We start from the raw sequence: 15,675 nt of genomic DNA on the forward strand, positions 1-15,675 counted from the left end.
AACCAGTAGATGATTGCAGTAGAATGAGATTTGAGGCATATATATCCCATATCACAGATGTGGGAACAGCAGCGGAAAGCACTAGCAAGCAAGTTAATAGAGGTGATGTTGACTAAGCTGGGCTTTGTGTTAGAATAAAAGTCAAGGCCATTTGCACATGTGTGAAACTTGCTGAAGAGGTGGGTTTCTGTAGCAGGCTAGCTTACTGAGGAAGTTCTTTCCTTCCATCTTGATCTGCTGTAATACGTGCAGCAAGACAGGAAATCTTAGGTAGGAGAACAAAATTTTTGAAAAGATGTTAATTTTTGTTCTGCAAGATATAAAACAGACTACAAAGCAAAACATAAGGAGAACATATCTGTTCTGTGCTGCAACTATGAATAGTAACAATGTTACTGAGAATTTTAAGCAAATTTCATTTTAGGCAAAAAGCTCCTCTTCCACTTTAGGAAAAGGGTGACTCAAAGTGAAATACCCAAAGCTTGAGAATAATGGTTATTGTGCCACAACCTCAATAATTCTGGCCCATTAAACTGGTTGAAAGGAGTTTAGCTGTTGAATGAAAATGCAAAATGGATAGAGGGCAGAGAGTAAGATACTGTCTTTTGGAAATCAGAATCATTAAGATAAATCCAGAAAACTATACACATAGCACAGATCTGCAAAGGCACTAATACTAGCAGGAGAAACTCTACTTTCCTATTTCTGATGAATACAAAAACATTATCAAAGCTCTATTTCCAGAGTGATTCTGTAAATAAGCTCCAACTTTTTAAGCCTTCAGCTCTGTAACCCTAAAAACAAGAGAAGGAAAAACAAAATAGGTTTCCAGTCTTATGTGTTTTATTGATTACACTAAGTAGTATCAAGGGAAAAGCATTTAGTGCACACAAACAAATCAGTTCAGAATGCAGGGAGTTAATACCAGCTAATTAATCTAAATACTAGGTTGTTTAATGATCTTAAGCCATTAAGTCTTTGTAAAGTTGATGTCTGCTTTGCATCACAGTGCTGAGAAACAGTAAATGAGCTTCTGTAAAGCTTGGCTGTGCTATAGCCCGATTACTTGTATCCACCTGTGGAGTAAGTGATCTGGAATGGTGTACAAAGGCCATGCCAAGGCTAACATTGAAAGAGAAGTTCTAATACTGACTATAGCATACTGCAAAAATTATTGGCGTTTAAGGTTTCTTTGTCCCTGCTTATCATATATAACTGGGTAATACAAGCTTTTAACATGAAACTTTTGGAACATTCCAAAATGAGAACTTTGCTTTCTATTTTGAGCAATAGAAGTAGATGAAAACTACATGCTTTCTCTGGATTAATAACATTATTCTGACTGCACTAAATACACTTTTGAATATTTATTTTGGATGATCAGATTGCCTTAGGTACTTGAAGAATTCATTTACAAAGAAGCCATAAGTGGGTTCTTTAATTTATACATTCACTATAAGACACCTGGTAAAGTTAAAACAAAAGCAATGGAATACCAATGACTAAGAATATTAAGGAAAACAAGCAAACAAACAAACAAAAAAAAAAACACAAGAATGATCATATAAAAGAATTAAGAAAAAGATTGACTACGGTTCTTAACTGTTGAGACCATGTCTTCATTTCACTTCAGGAAACTGACATCTGCTTGAAGTACTGAGTTAGATGGCTTTTTCACCTTGAGCTTTCCACAAACCAGTGCTTTTCTTTGACTATCAGGACATGCCCTGTAAATATTCCATCTTTGAAACTGTACATTTTTAGCTGTTTATCCTTGGGAGATGAGCAAGATGGATGGATTATGCACAGCCAAAGAAAATGGATGAATTATTACAGTCAAAGGCCAGTAGACATGTTAATTAGATAGGCAAGTCAGATACACAAGCTAACACCCCGTAAGACCAAAAAGCAACACTTCTTCCTCTACAGAAGTTCTGAGAAAGGGCAACCTGACAAATAGCATGCTTTGTGTATTCCTGTGAATCACAGTCAGGAGTCCTCATTTTAGTGTCTTGATGCAACTAAACCTGGTGCAATCGGGTCATACCTTAAAACAAGGAAATCCTCAGTCTAGTATTCCTGGGTTTGGAAAGTCACTAACTGAAAAGCATATTTAGCTGTTCAGCACTTTGAGGTGTGTCAGTCCCCTTACCAGCCAAGGGTTTTACACCAGAAACTATTCAAAAATAGCAAAACTAGCAGGACCTTAGAGCTCAAACAGTAAGAAAGGATTAATTGAACAACTGTGAACACACATTTATTTGGATCTGTGGTTCTAGTTCGCATTTGACTGTGTCTAGCCTCTTGAATCATTTTTCTTCATGTAACAAAATGTGTTATTGCACCTTAGGTTTCACATGATATCAACACCCTAGAGCATCATAAGATCACCAGAACTGGCAAACTCTTAGTCCTATGAAAAAAAGACAAGTAGGTCTTTATAAGTATCCTAAAAGACAGTTAACACAGCAACTTTAACAGCATTTATTTAAATGGATTAGATTTCTAGGGCAACTTCACTAGCATTTCTCAGAGTGTCTTTACATTATATCTCAGAGCATCACTACAGTGAACCCAAATCTCTTTTCACTTACCTTCTCTGCTTTCCAGAACAACTCCTCATAGATTTGCTTTATTTATATATTTTTTTAAATATGTCCAAGCAATTCCTCTATTCTTTTACTATCAAGCCATACTGTTTCATTTTAGAAATTATGCTCTCTGGATTTTGCATTAGGTCCCTTCTTCTCACTGCCACGTTTCAGGACTATGAATACAATTTATGGCTCAGATGGAATTTTGTCTGGAGGAAAATACAAGATTAGTTGGAATTACAAAGCTATGTTCTGGATGTTTTTTAACAACAATCCCTTGTTTAGATAAGTAAATGAGGGTTTTTTTGTTTGTTTGTTTGTGGGTTTTTTGTTTTTGTTTTTTCCTTTTTCCCTGAAAATCTGGCCCTGTAACTTGAAGGCATGAAGTCATCTGTTCTCTTTATTCTTAGAGTGGTTTCACTATAGCACAAGCTTCTGTCAGGGAAGAATGCTTGGGAATGAATGAGCAGAAAGAATTCAGTAATACTCTGAAAGGTAGAAAGGCAACCACTGATGTATATGTAGGCTAAATGAGTTGTTGTTTCCCTGGGGCTTTGAAGTAAGTTATTAATTCGGTTTGCTTTGGCATTTTTGGCATTCAATCTTTTTGTAGATTAGTATGTTATGGATGGAAACATCAGCTGTTGGGCAGAAATCTCAGAAAATCAGATAAGATGTTGTATTAGAAATTCTCTGGTCAAGTAATAGTAGCTCTGCTTATTAAAAAAAAATATTTAAAAAGTATATTAATATTTATATATATATAAAAAATACTTAAAAAAAAAAAAAAAGTAAAAAGAATAATCAATAGCTTTTGTGTCCAAAGTAAAAAACATTGTCTTCCATGCCCTGTAACATGCAGCAAGTGTGTTTGATGGACTAATTGGAATGCATTTCCAAACTGTACTGTATTGAATGTGATTACTATCCATTGCACAGTGAGCTGGGCATAATCAGGGCCCTTAAGTAATGACTTTTCTTCCCTAAAGTACGGCTAGACATGAATGCATATGTTGAATGTCTTTCACATGAAAGAAATTGAGCCACAGATGAAGCTTATTTTTACCTGTGCTGCTCCAGTATGATCAGATTGAGTCTCATTTCTGAAGATCCACTTGGGGTACACAAAGTGTAATGGCCCAATGGTTTTTCATGACAATGAGCTGTCAGTCATAAATATGACTCTCTGAAAACGTCAGTAACTTAAAATTCCCAGAGCTGTAATGTGTTTTTCCATCTTCTGCTTCTCCTCAGTGGCTGAGAAGACCAAAGAGCAAGTATCTAATGTTGGGGGAGCTGTGGTGACAGGAGTGACGGCAGTGGCACAGAAGACAGTGGAAGGCGCAGGGAACATTGCTGCAGCCACTGGCTTGGTGAAGAAGGATCAGTTGGCTAAACAGGTTGGTTTGTTTACACTTTATTCCAAATGATGAAGTAAATGATGGGTGGCTTCTGAACCAAGGGGCAGATGGAGTGATTCCTTTTGCATATGTAGATACTATGAATAGAGGATGGTTTGTGTTAGGCTAAACAAACAAACAGCAAAGAAAATATCTGCATTTTGTAGCTTGTATTTTGAATGACCTACAGGATTTGGGAACTTGAGGAGGATTGGGCATCTAACTTTAAAGCCTTCATATATTTGAAGTGTGATCTAATGATGATTCTGAACTCAGTAGCTTCTAGTAGGGCCCAGCAGTTGTGCTGCTGCTGTTCAGTTGAATGGGAAGATAACTGTTTTTCCAAATAACTCAGGACTGAAAAGGAACCTGCTAGAGCTGAGAGGTCAAACAGCTGAATCTCAAGTTTAACAGCACAATTTGTATCCTTTGCAGATGAAAAGCAGAAGGGGTCATGTACCAGTTCACTGATACATTGCATCTTAGGTCAAGATGTAGCTGGAGAGTCCCTATTTTCCACGATTATAATGACATGAACTCAAGAATGCCTCCAAACCATCCTGAACTCATCAGATTAAATTTGCTCTAGCTTATCATATTAAAAAAAAAAAAAACTGTAGGTATTATTTCAGCACAGAGGTGAACATTATATATTTGCTCAATACCAAGATTCACATTTTATTTTTGATCTACTGCAGTCATATTCTTCCACTTACACTAGATGAAAAGTGGCCCCTTATAGCTGGTGGGAATTATACTTCCCAAAACATGTATATTTGTGTTTGGAGACAAAAATAACCCAGAAGAGACAAACATCTCCTTTCATACTGTTTTATGTATGAACATTTGTGTGTTCATAATAGCAAACTGGGGTTATGAAGAATACTAGTATTTGCACAGAAATATGGGTGTCATATTGATTTAGAATGAAGAAGTTCTATGGCATATCTTTTTTCCACTTAGAGTCCAGAAGTGCTGTTAGAATTGAATCCTTAAATGCTCTTCTTTATCCTTATCTGTTGTATTTCTGTCAATCTTACAAATCTATTGGTGCTTAAGTCAGATGAAGAAAGTGGTATTACACTGTGGTAGGCATTCACTCTGCTGCAGTAGATTGGTCTTGAAAATATGATGGTTTTGTTCTTTTTCAAAGGAGTTTTTGGGGGAGGGGTGTGCTTTTAGTCTCTTTTTGTTCAGATATAAAGAAAATCTTGCTTTTGATGTGCTCACGGTCCTTTGTAAAAGCTATTTTGAAGATTTATAGATTTGAGTATCTAATGAACATGCCAGGGGACACATGAGTATGGAATGACCAGAGTAGTGTAATCTAATGTTCACCAATAGCCCTTTGGTAGTTTTATGTCAAGAATATTCTTTTCTGTTGGTAGCTCTTTGAATCCTTTAGTGGGGTGTCATAAGAATCATCATTGTTTTAATATGCGATTGTCTACTTTAGTATTGACCATAACTAAGATTTTTTCATGTTAATATTAATATATACTTATAGTGCCTTATAAAACGTGATACAAACCTTGACAGACTTTCATTTAGTTCTCTTCTGTATATAGTAATGCTTAAATATGAGTCGTGATGGTTATAACAGAATAAAATCACATCTGTGAAATTAAAGAACATCTATAATGTGCATACATATTATTTTATAGTCCTATAAACAGCATCATTATTTTCAGCCCATGCTTTGTTCTTTAGATACGCTAAACCATACATTTGATTTTTGATGCTGGTATTTTTAGACTGAGATTCTCAATCATGTATGCAGTATGGCCACCTAGCTGATTAGTACCTATGGCTCTAAAAAGACTACTCTGCATTTCTGTGTCTTACTGTTTTTGCAAGGGATGAACAGCCATTTCAAAAACATTGACATCTAAATTCAATCATGTAAAGATATTATAAAACCTAGTATTTTTTGCATTCATGTGCAGTTCAGAGATACATAAGATTCATTTTGATTTGGTTTTTCAAGTATAGTGATGTTTGGGTGGGGACCAGTTGTAGGCATTCAGAATACCAGCCATGCATATGGGACGGCTTGGTTTCAGTGATTATATCCACACTGGAAGTGGGTCCCTTTGAGGAAAGAGGATGGGGTTTCTTGAAATAAGGGAAGGTACAAAAGAAGCATACAATGTGAATCTTAATGTAACTTTGTTTATATATCTCTATAACATAATGTCTCTTAAGGCTGTGTTATCCCTAGTCTACTCTGAACTGGGAATATGCAACTATGACTTGCAAATTCATTCCTTGAGCTTGAGTGTGGTTAGCCAGTGCCTTTTACAGATTGTTCTTCCTATGGACATCTATTTGAGTTTGTCCTAAAGCAAATGACTGTGTATCCCACGTGCAAGAAGAACATTTGCTCACACAGTGCAAGTCACGAGATTTGAGCGGAAAATGCAAATTATCCGTCAAAAGTGGATAGAAACGTCATTACAGGCTGATCTTCTTTTTATTTTTCTCCACAGACGACTAAAAGGCATTAGCTAGTAATCTGTTTTAGCTGGATTCTAAATTTATGATGAATTATTTCTTCCAGTTCATGTGGACCTGCAAAATCAGGTCCAAATTCTAACGTTAAGTTGGAGAAACAACGATTTCCTGAGGCCTCTTCCAACCTGAATTATACTGTGAACTCAGAAGGCTGATAAACTCAGCCTCCGTGCAACTGGAGGCCTTCAATTACAGGGTCAGGGACTGTGAATTAAATATGATCAGCTGTTTCCCAACGTGTCTGGAAGCCCATATAAACTAACAGTCGTCACTGGGATTTTCCACTAGAGATTTGTGTGCGAGTGTGAAAGCCCGTAATCTTGCATTGTGACTGGCATTTTTCTTGTGCCATGATGGAACTCTGGTTTTGACTTTGAACTCATTGAAAACAGTCACAGTGTATACCTGTGGATAAAATGGTATTTGTGCAAAGGAAATACTGAGCAAATTCTTGGTAAAATGCTTTCTAGAGACATTTGTATGAGGTTGGCTCCTATAGCTTTTAATACTGGCTGTGTGGCATTTTGCACAGCACGTGGACCATGACGAGCAGGCATAGCCATCCAGCCGAGGCCAGCCTGGAGGGCTGCTGTCACACCATGCTGTCAGCCATCATGACAGCTGAGACTAGTGAGTGACAGGGATGACTTGATAGTGCCATTCAGAGAACTGCTCCAGGGGGTTTACACGTTGGCAGAAACTCACTACTTAACACAGTGAGGATGATTGCAGTTAGTAGGCTTGCATTAGCATTAAAAGGGCTAATGCACTACAAGTAGTGTTTTAATAAATGGCAAAACAATTCTTAAGATTATTTAGAATTCTAAACTTTTTCATGCTTTGCCAGCCTGCATCGACTCAGATTTTATTTCTAGCTTGCACTAGCTTTTAGCACAGAACCTATTAAAACCATATTAACTCTTTATAAAGTAGTTATGAATTCAAGCCTAATTTTAAAGTCTACCAGCAATAATACTTTTATTTGTAATCATTTTAACTCCTCCTGGAATCAGAAATGAACTTCTCCTTTTCATGCTTCCTCCTTTCTGTTAAGAGAAGACAATAAAAAGAAATACTGCAGTATACAGATACAAGATGTGTTTTACATTTTTACATTTATTCTGTGCCTGTGCATCATTTATTTCTGTGTAGTGTGAGTATACTTCTAAATTAATCATGTAAAAATCAAAGAAAAATGGAAGATTAATAATGATTATGTTTGCTGTAGAAATGAACATGCTTTTTCCTAAGTCAAGAAAACTGTAAAATCCTTTGAGTGCTCTATTTTCAGCTCAACATGGATGTATAGATCCAGTTAATGTGAAGGGGTACTAGCTAGTGATTAGCTATAATATAGAAAACAAAATATGGATTACAAAGTTTTTTACTTTAAAAGGGGTAATTAAATAATGGAAGTTCTTAACCTCACAAAATTCATGTCACTCCATGTTTTGGTTCTCTAACATTTTGGAAATAAATCTGTTTGTAAGTTCACTGATTTCTATGACAAATAATTTTATTTATACTACTCTAGCACCAAAACAAACATACAAACAAACAAAAAACAACCACCACCAACAAAAAACAGTCAAGCTCAAACCTCAAGTTGCTTGGAGAACAATGCAAAGATTTAAATGGTAAGACGTGCAACACAGAAAATTTAAGGCAAACAGTAACAGGCCTCATCCTAAAGATCTTGCTTGGTATCTGTATGCCCTAAATCCTTTTTTTTTTTATAAAGTGTCTCTTAATTTAACATATTACATTCTGAATTATATTTGTGAAAACAAAATTACAGTAGCAGATAATATAATAGTTATCATATAAACGAAGTATGGTTAGAGAGCAGGTAATATAGCTCATTAGTTTATTTACCAGGCTTGCAGGGAAGAGTGAGAAGATTGCTCCAGCTGATCATTGACATAGAGCAATGCCCCTTCTTCATCTCCCCTGCTTGTCCTTCCTAACGAGCCTGTATCCTTCCATTCCAACACTCCGGTCGTGAGAGTCATTCCACCACGTCATGCCAATGAGTTTGTAGCCTTGCAGACATGCACACATCTCTACCTCCTCTTGCTAATGCACCTAGCATGGTGAATAAACATAGAGACATTTAAGTTGGGCCCCTGCTGAAGTTCACTTGCTGGTTGGAGTGGCTGGAATTCCTGTGTGCTGCTCTTCAGGTGCTCTCCTGCTGACCCATGACCATGTCCAGGCTCTGGGCATCTATCACTGGCACTGGTATCAAACTGGGGAGAAGTCCTTTTATACATTATCTTATACTGAAATATCCGAAAGCATTTTAGTAGTTATCTTGGGAAGTTCAAACAGATATTTTCTCATTTTGTCTATAACTTTTGAAATATAATGTGCATAATTCCTTCTGTGAGTTAATACTGACATGACACTTGTAAAAAGCTTGGAACTGTTAAAATTGATTTTTAATGTACTTTTTTTTTTGTGAGTGACATTCCAGAAATAAGTCTAATCACTGTAAAATTTGGTTTTAAAATCTGCATTTTAATAGAATATAAGTATCTCCTAGGGTTCTGACCACCTTTACATGCAGTGTACACTGCAGAATGCTTGTCTTATTGAAAGATCACTGTTCCATATCTTCTCACCAGTCTGTACATGAGTCAATTAGTCTTAAAAAGTTTAGCTCGGAAACACAAAGGAAGAGCTACTGAGCATAGATATAGAATTCCCTCATTCAGAAATGGAATTATGGAGGGTTTTTGTTTGTTTGTTTGTTTTTACCACCTTTCCATTACATTTCATGCTTTTAACAGCTGATGTCCCTAAACGCTATTAGACCCCAACAAACAGCAGGACAGTAAGCGTGAGATACACGAGACTTAAGCTGCTGTCCTCTTGTTGTAATGAGCAGGTTTATTCCTTTCCCCTGGAGCTTATTATGGCTAAAACATAAAGTCATAAATTAAGGAAAGAAACTGTAGTGAAATTTCAGATTGGCAAATGCAGAAATAACTTATATCCTATTAACTTCCAGACCTGGTGCTTTTCTACAGACACCGTAGAGCAAGAAGTCTAAGAGAATGCAGTATCATCTAATTGCCTTCTTTAACTACTTCACTCCATTACTTCTTGCCATTTCTGGCTCTAATATAAGGCCACATCAGAAAATGGATGCGTTTGTGATAATCTAGATCCCTGTTGAGCCTGACAAGCAGCCAGAAGTCTAACCCTCTGCTGTGGTTTAAGCTGGCATGCAGCTAAGTACCACACAGCCATTTGCTCACTCTTCTCCCTGCCCTGCCATGGGATGGGGCAGAGAATTGGAGGAAAAAGGTAAAACTTATGGGTTGAGATAAAGACAGCTTAATAGGACAAAAAAAAAAGAAAGGGAAATAATAATAGCAATAATGATAAAAGTATACAAAATAAGTGATGAATAATGCAGTTGCTTATCACCCGCTGAACAATGCCCTGCCTGTCCCTGAGCAGAAGCAACTTCCCTGTCCTCCCCTCCGCTCCCTTTCCCTCCAACCAACTCCCCCCCACATTTTATCATTCATCGTGATTCCATATGGTATGGAATATCCCTTTGGCCAGCTGGGGTCATCTGTCCTGGTTCTGTCCCCTCCCAGCTCCTGTTACACCCCCAGCCTCCTCACTGTCAGAACAGTGTGAGAAGCTGAAAAGTCCTTGGCTTAGTGTAAGCACTGCTCTGCAACAACTAAAACATCAGTGTGTTATCAGCATTATTCTCATCCTAAATCCAAAACACAGCACCATACCAGCTGCTAGGAAGAACTTTATCCCAGCTGAAATCAGGACACCCTCTAAACTTGAACCAAGCAATGCCAGTTCTGCCCTGTGGTGCAATGTACAGGGTGAAATTTTTGGTTGTTCAGAATTGGCCCAGCTGTGGTTCTGATGGTGACACTCATGCTTTGTCTGTGGAAGCAATTGTAGCAGTAGACTGTGCTTTTGGAAAGCTTTCATCGGTGATTTGCAGTAGAAAAACTACCAGACAGTGTTGTCTTTGGGGAAACCAAAATGTGATAGATGACATATAGAAGCAGGCCTGCTTATGCAGTCACAACTGAGCATCCATCAGACAATACTTGCTCTCAAATTTCTATTTAAATTATAACAAAGAGCATGTAGTTTGAGATAGGGTTGCTTCTTCCCTTACCATTTTATTTCTTTATCTGTGCATAATCTATGAACAAATGCTGCAAAACTGAGAGGGTATTTATCAGGAATTAGTGTTGTTTCCTTTTTTAATGTATGTAGATGGACTGAGAGTGGAAGAACAAGGGAAGAGATTAATCCCCATTAGGGGATCCACATTATTCATAAGCTGAATCACTGAAAGCACCTCTTAAGAGAAACCATTTGCTAGTTTTTTCTTCAAATTCATGAAGTAAATGGGATTGCCAAGTGAACTGAGATCTGTCTTTGATTACAGTAGAGCCGGACTGATTCTGGCTGGGCCTTTTGTACAGGGGATTGAACTCTTCAAGTCTCAGAGTTACCAGCAGTATATTGTATAACAAAACACTTCTGAAAATCTAATCCATATTTCTGAAACAAGTAACACAGGAAACTTTAATTTATTCTAAACTATAAGGCACTTCCAGGTAGACAATATTAAGATTTTGAATCTGCTTTATGAACACAGTCAAATCTCTATTTGAACATTGAGACATTGAAACACTATTTGAAATATTTATGAGGCTGGGGAATATAGAGATGAATATGCACAGGAAAATAACAAAAACTTTGGAAAAACGGATGATGCCTGACTCCAGTTAGGAGTGCTAGAGATTTGTGTGTGTTGACCAGAGTCGTGAAGTGCTAGGAGGATTTTGAATTGTGACCTGTTCCTAGCCTCCCTGGTTAGCTGAGAAAATGCCTTTCCTGTTGTGGGGCTCATCGTCAGTATTTTTCCTCAGAGGGCAAAAGAGCAGCGTTTAAAGGCAGACTGTTCTCCGTGTTAAAGCATTTCCATCATTTTCATGTATTGACATATCTGACTCAAATAGAACAGGAGTTGTTTGAGTCGCAGAGCAGGATAACTTGTGTGGTATTAGCTAGATGTCCTGGAGTTTATTGCTCTTCATTAATTCAGAAACAACTATCAGTTTAATGTAAAGGTCTCATGGGTTTTCCTGGCTTCCTGCTGTGGGATAACATTTTAGTGCAGACTGATGTTCCCAGTCTACCTGCTGCCTTCTGGCTATAAAGTATTCCTAATTATCTGCAGAGGAATTTAGATTGTGTAGCTTTTGGGTGGCTTCATACTGATCTTTCTTTTCTAGCAATTGCTCAACTGCAGATTTACCTTTGACCCTAGAGAAAAAAACTACCCTCCTCACCCCGATCCTAAAAACTCTTTGCTAGCTAATAGAAGGATGAATGCATTCTGCAATATGAATTTTTCATATGTAATGAACATTTCTAAATCTATCTACAGTAGCAAAATACATCTTTAATTTGTGAAGGAGAAACAAAAGGCCTTTCCCATGTTTTCATCAGGTGAGTGACGTCTGCATTTATTGTAAGGGTTTGCTTGTTTGAAGTCTATGCTTTTTTTTCTTCTCTGTTGCGTTCTTTACTCTCGTCTCCATTCCAACTCCTTCATTTCCAATTTTCTTTCTAACCTAATATATGCCCTCATAGCATGTTCCAGGCTGCTGTGTTCCTCTCTCCTGATCCTGGTTGGTTGTGTGCACAGAGACTTAGCTGTGCAAGTCCCCCAGGCTCATGTGGCACTAGTTCTGTTTCACAGTGTTCCAGTCTTTCCTATGTATCCATCTGTGGGATTTCATGCAGTGTTCACAGTCATATATTTTACCCTGTTCTAAATAGTTGCCAAACCCATGTTAAATATTCAGGAAAGTGCTGCTTACTTAGAGCAATATGTTTAAGTTCGTTTGGGGATGATTCATATTCATGCCAACTATTCCTGTTCGTGCCCACTGTTGCACAAAAGATTTTGCTGTTTCAGATAGGAAACAGTTTTATGTAAACCATGATAGCTGTGCAGACCTAATAGTGGTATTTTTGTAAAGCTTAAGGTACAGGTTTGATAACCTGTAAGTCTCCTTCTGCTGTGTTTTGGTCTTTCTTTTCTCTGCTGGCCAATATCATCTGTTTAAGCATAATTCAGTTACCCTGGAAAGGCATGGAGTTTAAATGTGATTCATTTGGTGCCTATCTGGAAGTCATCTTCAGAGGGTTTGTGAAGATAGCTGGTGCCATTTGCTGATATAGTACAAGCCAAACATTGCAGTTGACAGGTTTTAGCTAGCAAAAAGTTTGTGACAGGTGCTGAAGTGACATTTTTGGCAAAGCACTGCTACATTTTTTTATGTCTGCCAGTCTCTGTTCAGCAGAGCACTGCAGTGAGGTGCTTGATAGGTATGAGTGGCAAATTGAGGTCCTGGATTGCTGTGCTGATGAGAGTAATAGAAACTTGAAAATGACTCGGGACTGAAGTATAGAGGAAGTTTCTCTCTGTGGAGAAATAAGGTGATCTGTATTTTCAAAATATCATCTAAAAAGCCAAACAAACAAAAAACACCTGTAAAAGAGAGGAGGGAGGAAGAAAGAAGGCAGAATGCTTTGGTTAGGATCGCCTACTTACTGGCAATGCTGTAGTTATTACTATTAGTAGAAGGGGAGTTTATATAAGGAGTAGTGATAATCAGCAAGTATCAGTGGCATATGATATACCTCATTTTGATGGCTATTTTGATCACCGATGGAACTTCCTAAAGAGTCAACATGTGTCTGCAACATCTCAAAAGCTGCTAGATTATTACTAAAGAGAAAGGAAGCCATGATGACCCATCTTTTCTACACTAAACTAACATCTAACTTTCACCTGCTTTCAGCTGTGTTAAATCTGCCCCTTAGAGGAATTTAAGAGGCCTGTATAAGGATTATTGATAACCATTTTAGTTGCAAATTACTTGTCTCTAAGTACTTGTTTCAAAAGCTTCTAGCTTCTAGTCTAGAGATCAGAATTTTTTACTGGAGAAAGCTAAATTTAATATCTCAGAAATACATTTTTTTTTTTTTTTTTCTCCAGTGGCTTGTTTAATGCAAAGTTTTTCCTGTGAGGAAACTGGAGGTGTGAGCTGCTAAAGATGTCCTCCAAGAACTGATTTTTGCAAGACTGAAGCAAACCCAGATATGGGTTTTGAAATGTACTGGACATATTAATTGCCTTCTAAGGTTTTGGTGTTTGCTTTCAGAGCTGTTTGCTTATGCTTTGTCAGAACGTACCCAGCTAATAAAGAATAACTTCTTTTGCCCTGCTTAGTAGATCAGCCACAAACAGAAAGAGGAGCAGTCTGTAACCGTACTTCCTTCACAAATGTATAAAATAGGATTTGTGCCTTTGAGGCTGCTTAGGCCCTCTTCCCCACCTCCTACTCCATCCTGTGCAGAAAGGATATCACCTAGAGCAGCTGACACTGCCAGTATAATTTCAGCCATGCCTGTTTCTTCTCAGGGGTTATGGGATGAAGCAAAGGCTCCAGGCTTTTTTTTTTTTTTCTTTTCTTATAACTTGGCATTGTGAAATGTAATCCCTTCTTCATGCACTATTATATGTAAAGGAGATACAGGGATTTTTCTCTTACCAATTCACCGTGATGGGTTAAGTGTCCAAAGAATGCACTCTGGTCTAAACAAAGGTATATGTTTCCCACCATAGAGTGGTGGGAAAAAATCAATTAGGGTGTCAGAATGAGTGTCACTCATAAGAAATGTGTTCTTATCCATAGTGACAGCTTTTGTAACATGGACGGTCCATTCCTGCTGAAGAAGGGAAGGTGCCAGTAGCTGAAAAAGCTATCAAATATTTCAGTTCAATACTTAACACCTGGCATATCTTACCCGTGTAAGAATTACATTCTAAGATGCTTGTTTAACCCATCTGACTTTGCTAATTCTTTGTGTCATTGATCTGAACAAATGCTTCTTTTCAGGTTCCTAGTTGTATCAGGTTTAAGGGATGGGTTGCTTTTAATTTTGTGCTCACAATATTTTACCTTACAAGTCCCTCAAGGTATAAATTACAGGGTTCAGATAGACATGTTGTATTTAAATTATTTTGTAGAGAAAGATCAGAGATTGAACAGAGTTGAAGGCTGAATTAATTTCCCTCTGTGGAAATAGTTCTTCAAACAGGTCAAGAGAAAAGTCACTGGAAAGGTGATGTCAATTTGAGTGTGTTTCATGCTGGCACTCACATTGAAGAAAGATTTTTCCCCTTCCTCCTCATCCCCACCATGTTCTTAGAAATTTATCTGAAGTGCATTTTCTGTATTTGGTCATGCTGGACCAAGCCATTTAGCAGCTAAATGCTTGTCCTTGTACACAGCATCAAGACAGCCTATGCGCTGCCCTGTTGTTGGTTCCTCTTGTTAGCTTAGAATTTATAAAACAGATTTTTGAAACGAGGATGAGGTTCTTTTTCCAAATATCATTATTTCAAATAAATTTCATGGCTTTACTTTAAAAAAATAAAGTAAAAAGGAATAACTAGTAGCTTTGAAGGAGGAAATATGTTTGAATACAGCTGACTGGCAGTCTAAACTAGTATAATGAATTTGCTTTTCATGGTCATCAGAATAATGTTTCCTTCACAGTCTATTTTTGGAAGGGGTGGCGTGCTCATCATTCACAGGAAAGGTAACAGATTTAGTAATGCTTCTTTCCACCTCCTACACACTATCTATACATCTATGAAATAAGGATTTAAAGTCTTAGTTCTCTTTGCAGATTTTTCCCTAAGCTTCATTTCAGAGGTGTGTTTATAATGCAGCTGGTAGGAATTCTGTAAATGCCTGCTGTTTTCCAACCTGGGGAAACAAGGGAAGAATTAATGAAACCACTATAAAAAGCAAAACATAGGTCTTCCTCTGGAGTCTGTTTGGGAGTGGTAAAAACCTTAGATGAGGGTAGTTGATTTGTTTGTTCATCATGTTCCTGGGTTCTTTGTTCCTTAGCTCAATTTTTTTACTCTAGATTTCAAGTGTGGTACATTACAGGCAGTGAAGTAACTGTATAGAGTCCTTCACTGGCTTCTTGAAGGGGAATCAAACTTGACTGTTCATGTCAGTATGCAGGCCATGAGAAGAGAGCATGGAGGACTATAGGTCATACTTGAAGTAACGTGGATG

General features: G+C 37.6%; 1 protein-coding gene across 1 annotated transcript in view; it reads left to right on the forward strand.

Annotated features, from left to right (window-relative positions):
• SNCA (synuclein alpha) overlaps positions 1 to 15,675 on the forward strand; it is a 69,430-nt gene that overhangs the window by 10,634 nt on the left and 43,121 nt on the right. Inside the window, exon 4 of the mRNA XM_035540236.2 lies at positions 3,849 to 3,994. Coding sequence (XP_035396129.1) covers positions 3,849 to 3,994 — 146 coding nt within the window. The remainder of the gene's footprint in view (positions 1 to 3,848; positions 3,995 to 15,675) is intronic.

Source organism: Cygnus atratus, chromosome 4 (genome assembly GCF_013377495.2).
Source record: "Cygnus atratus isolate AKBS03 ecotype Queensland, Australia chromosome 4, CAtr_DNAZoo_HiC_assembly, whole genome shotgun sequence".
NCBI classification, from domain to species: domain Eukaryota; kingdom Metazoa; phylum Chordata; class Aves; order Anseriformes; family Anatidae; genus Cygnus; species Cygnus atratus.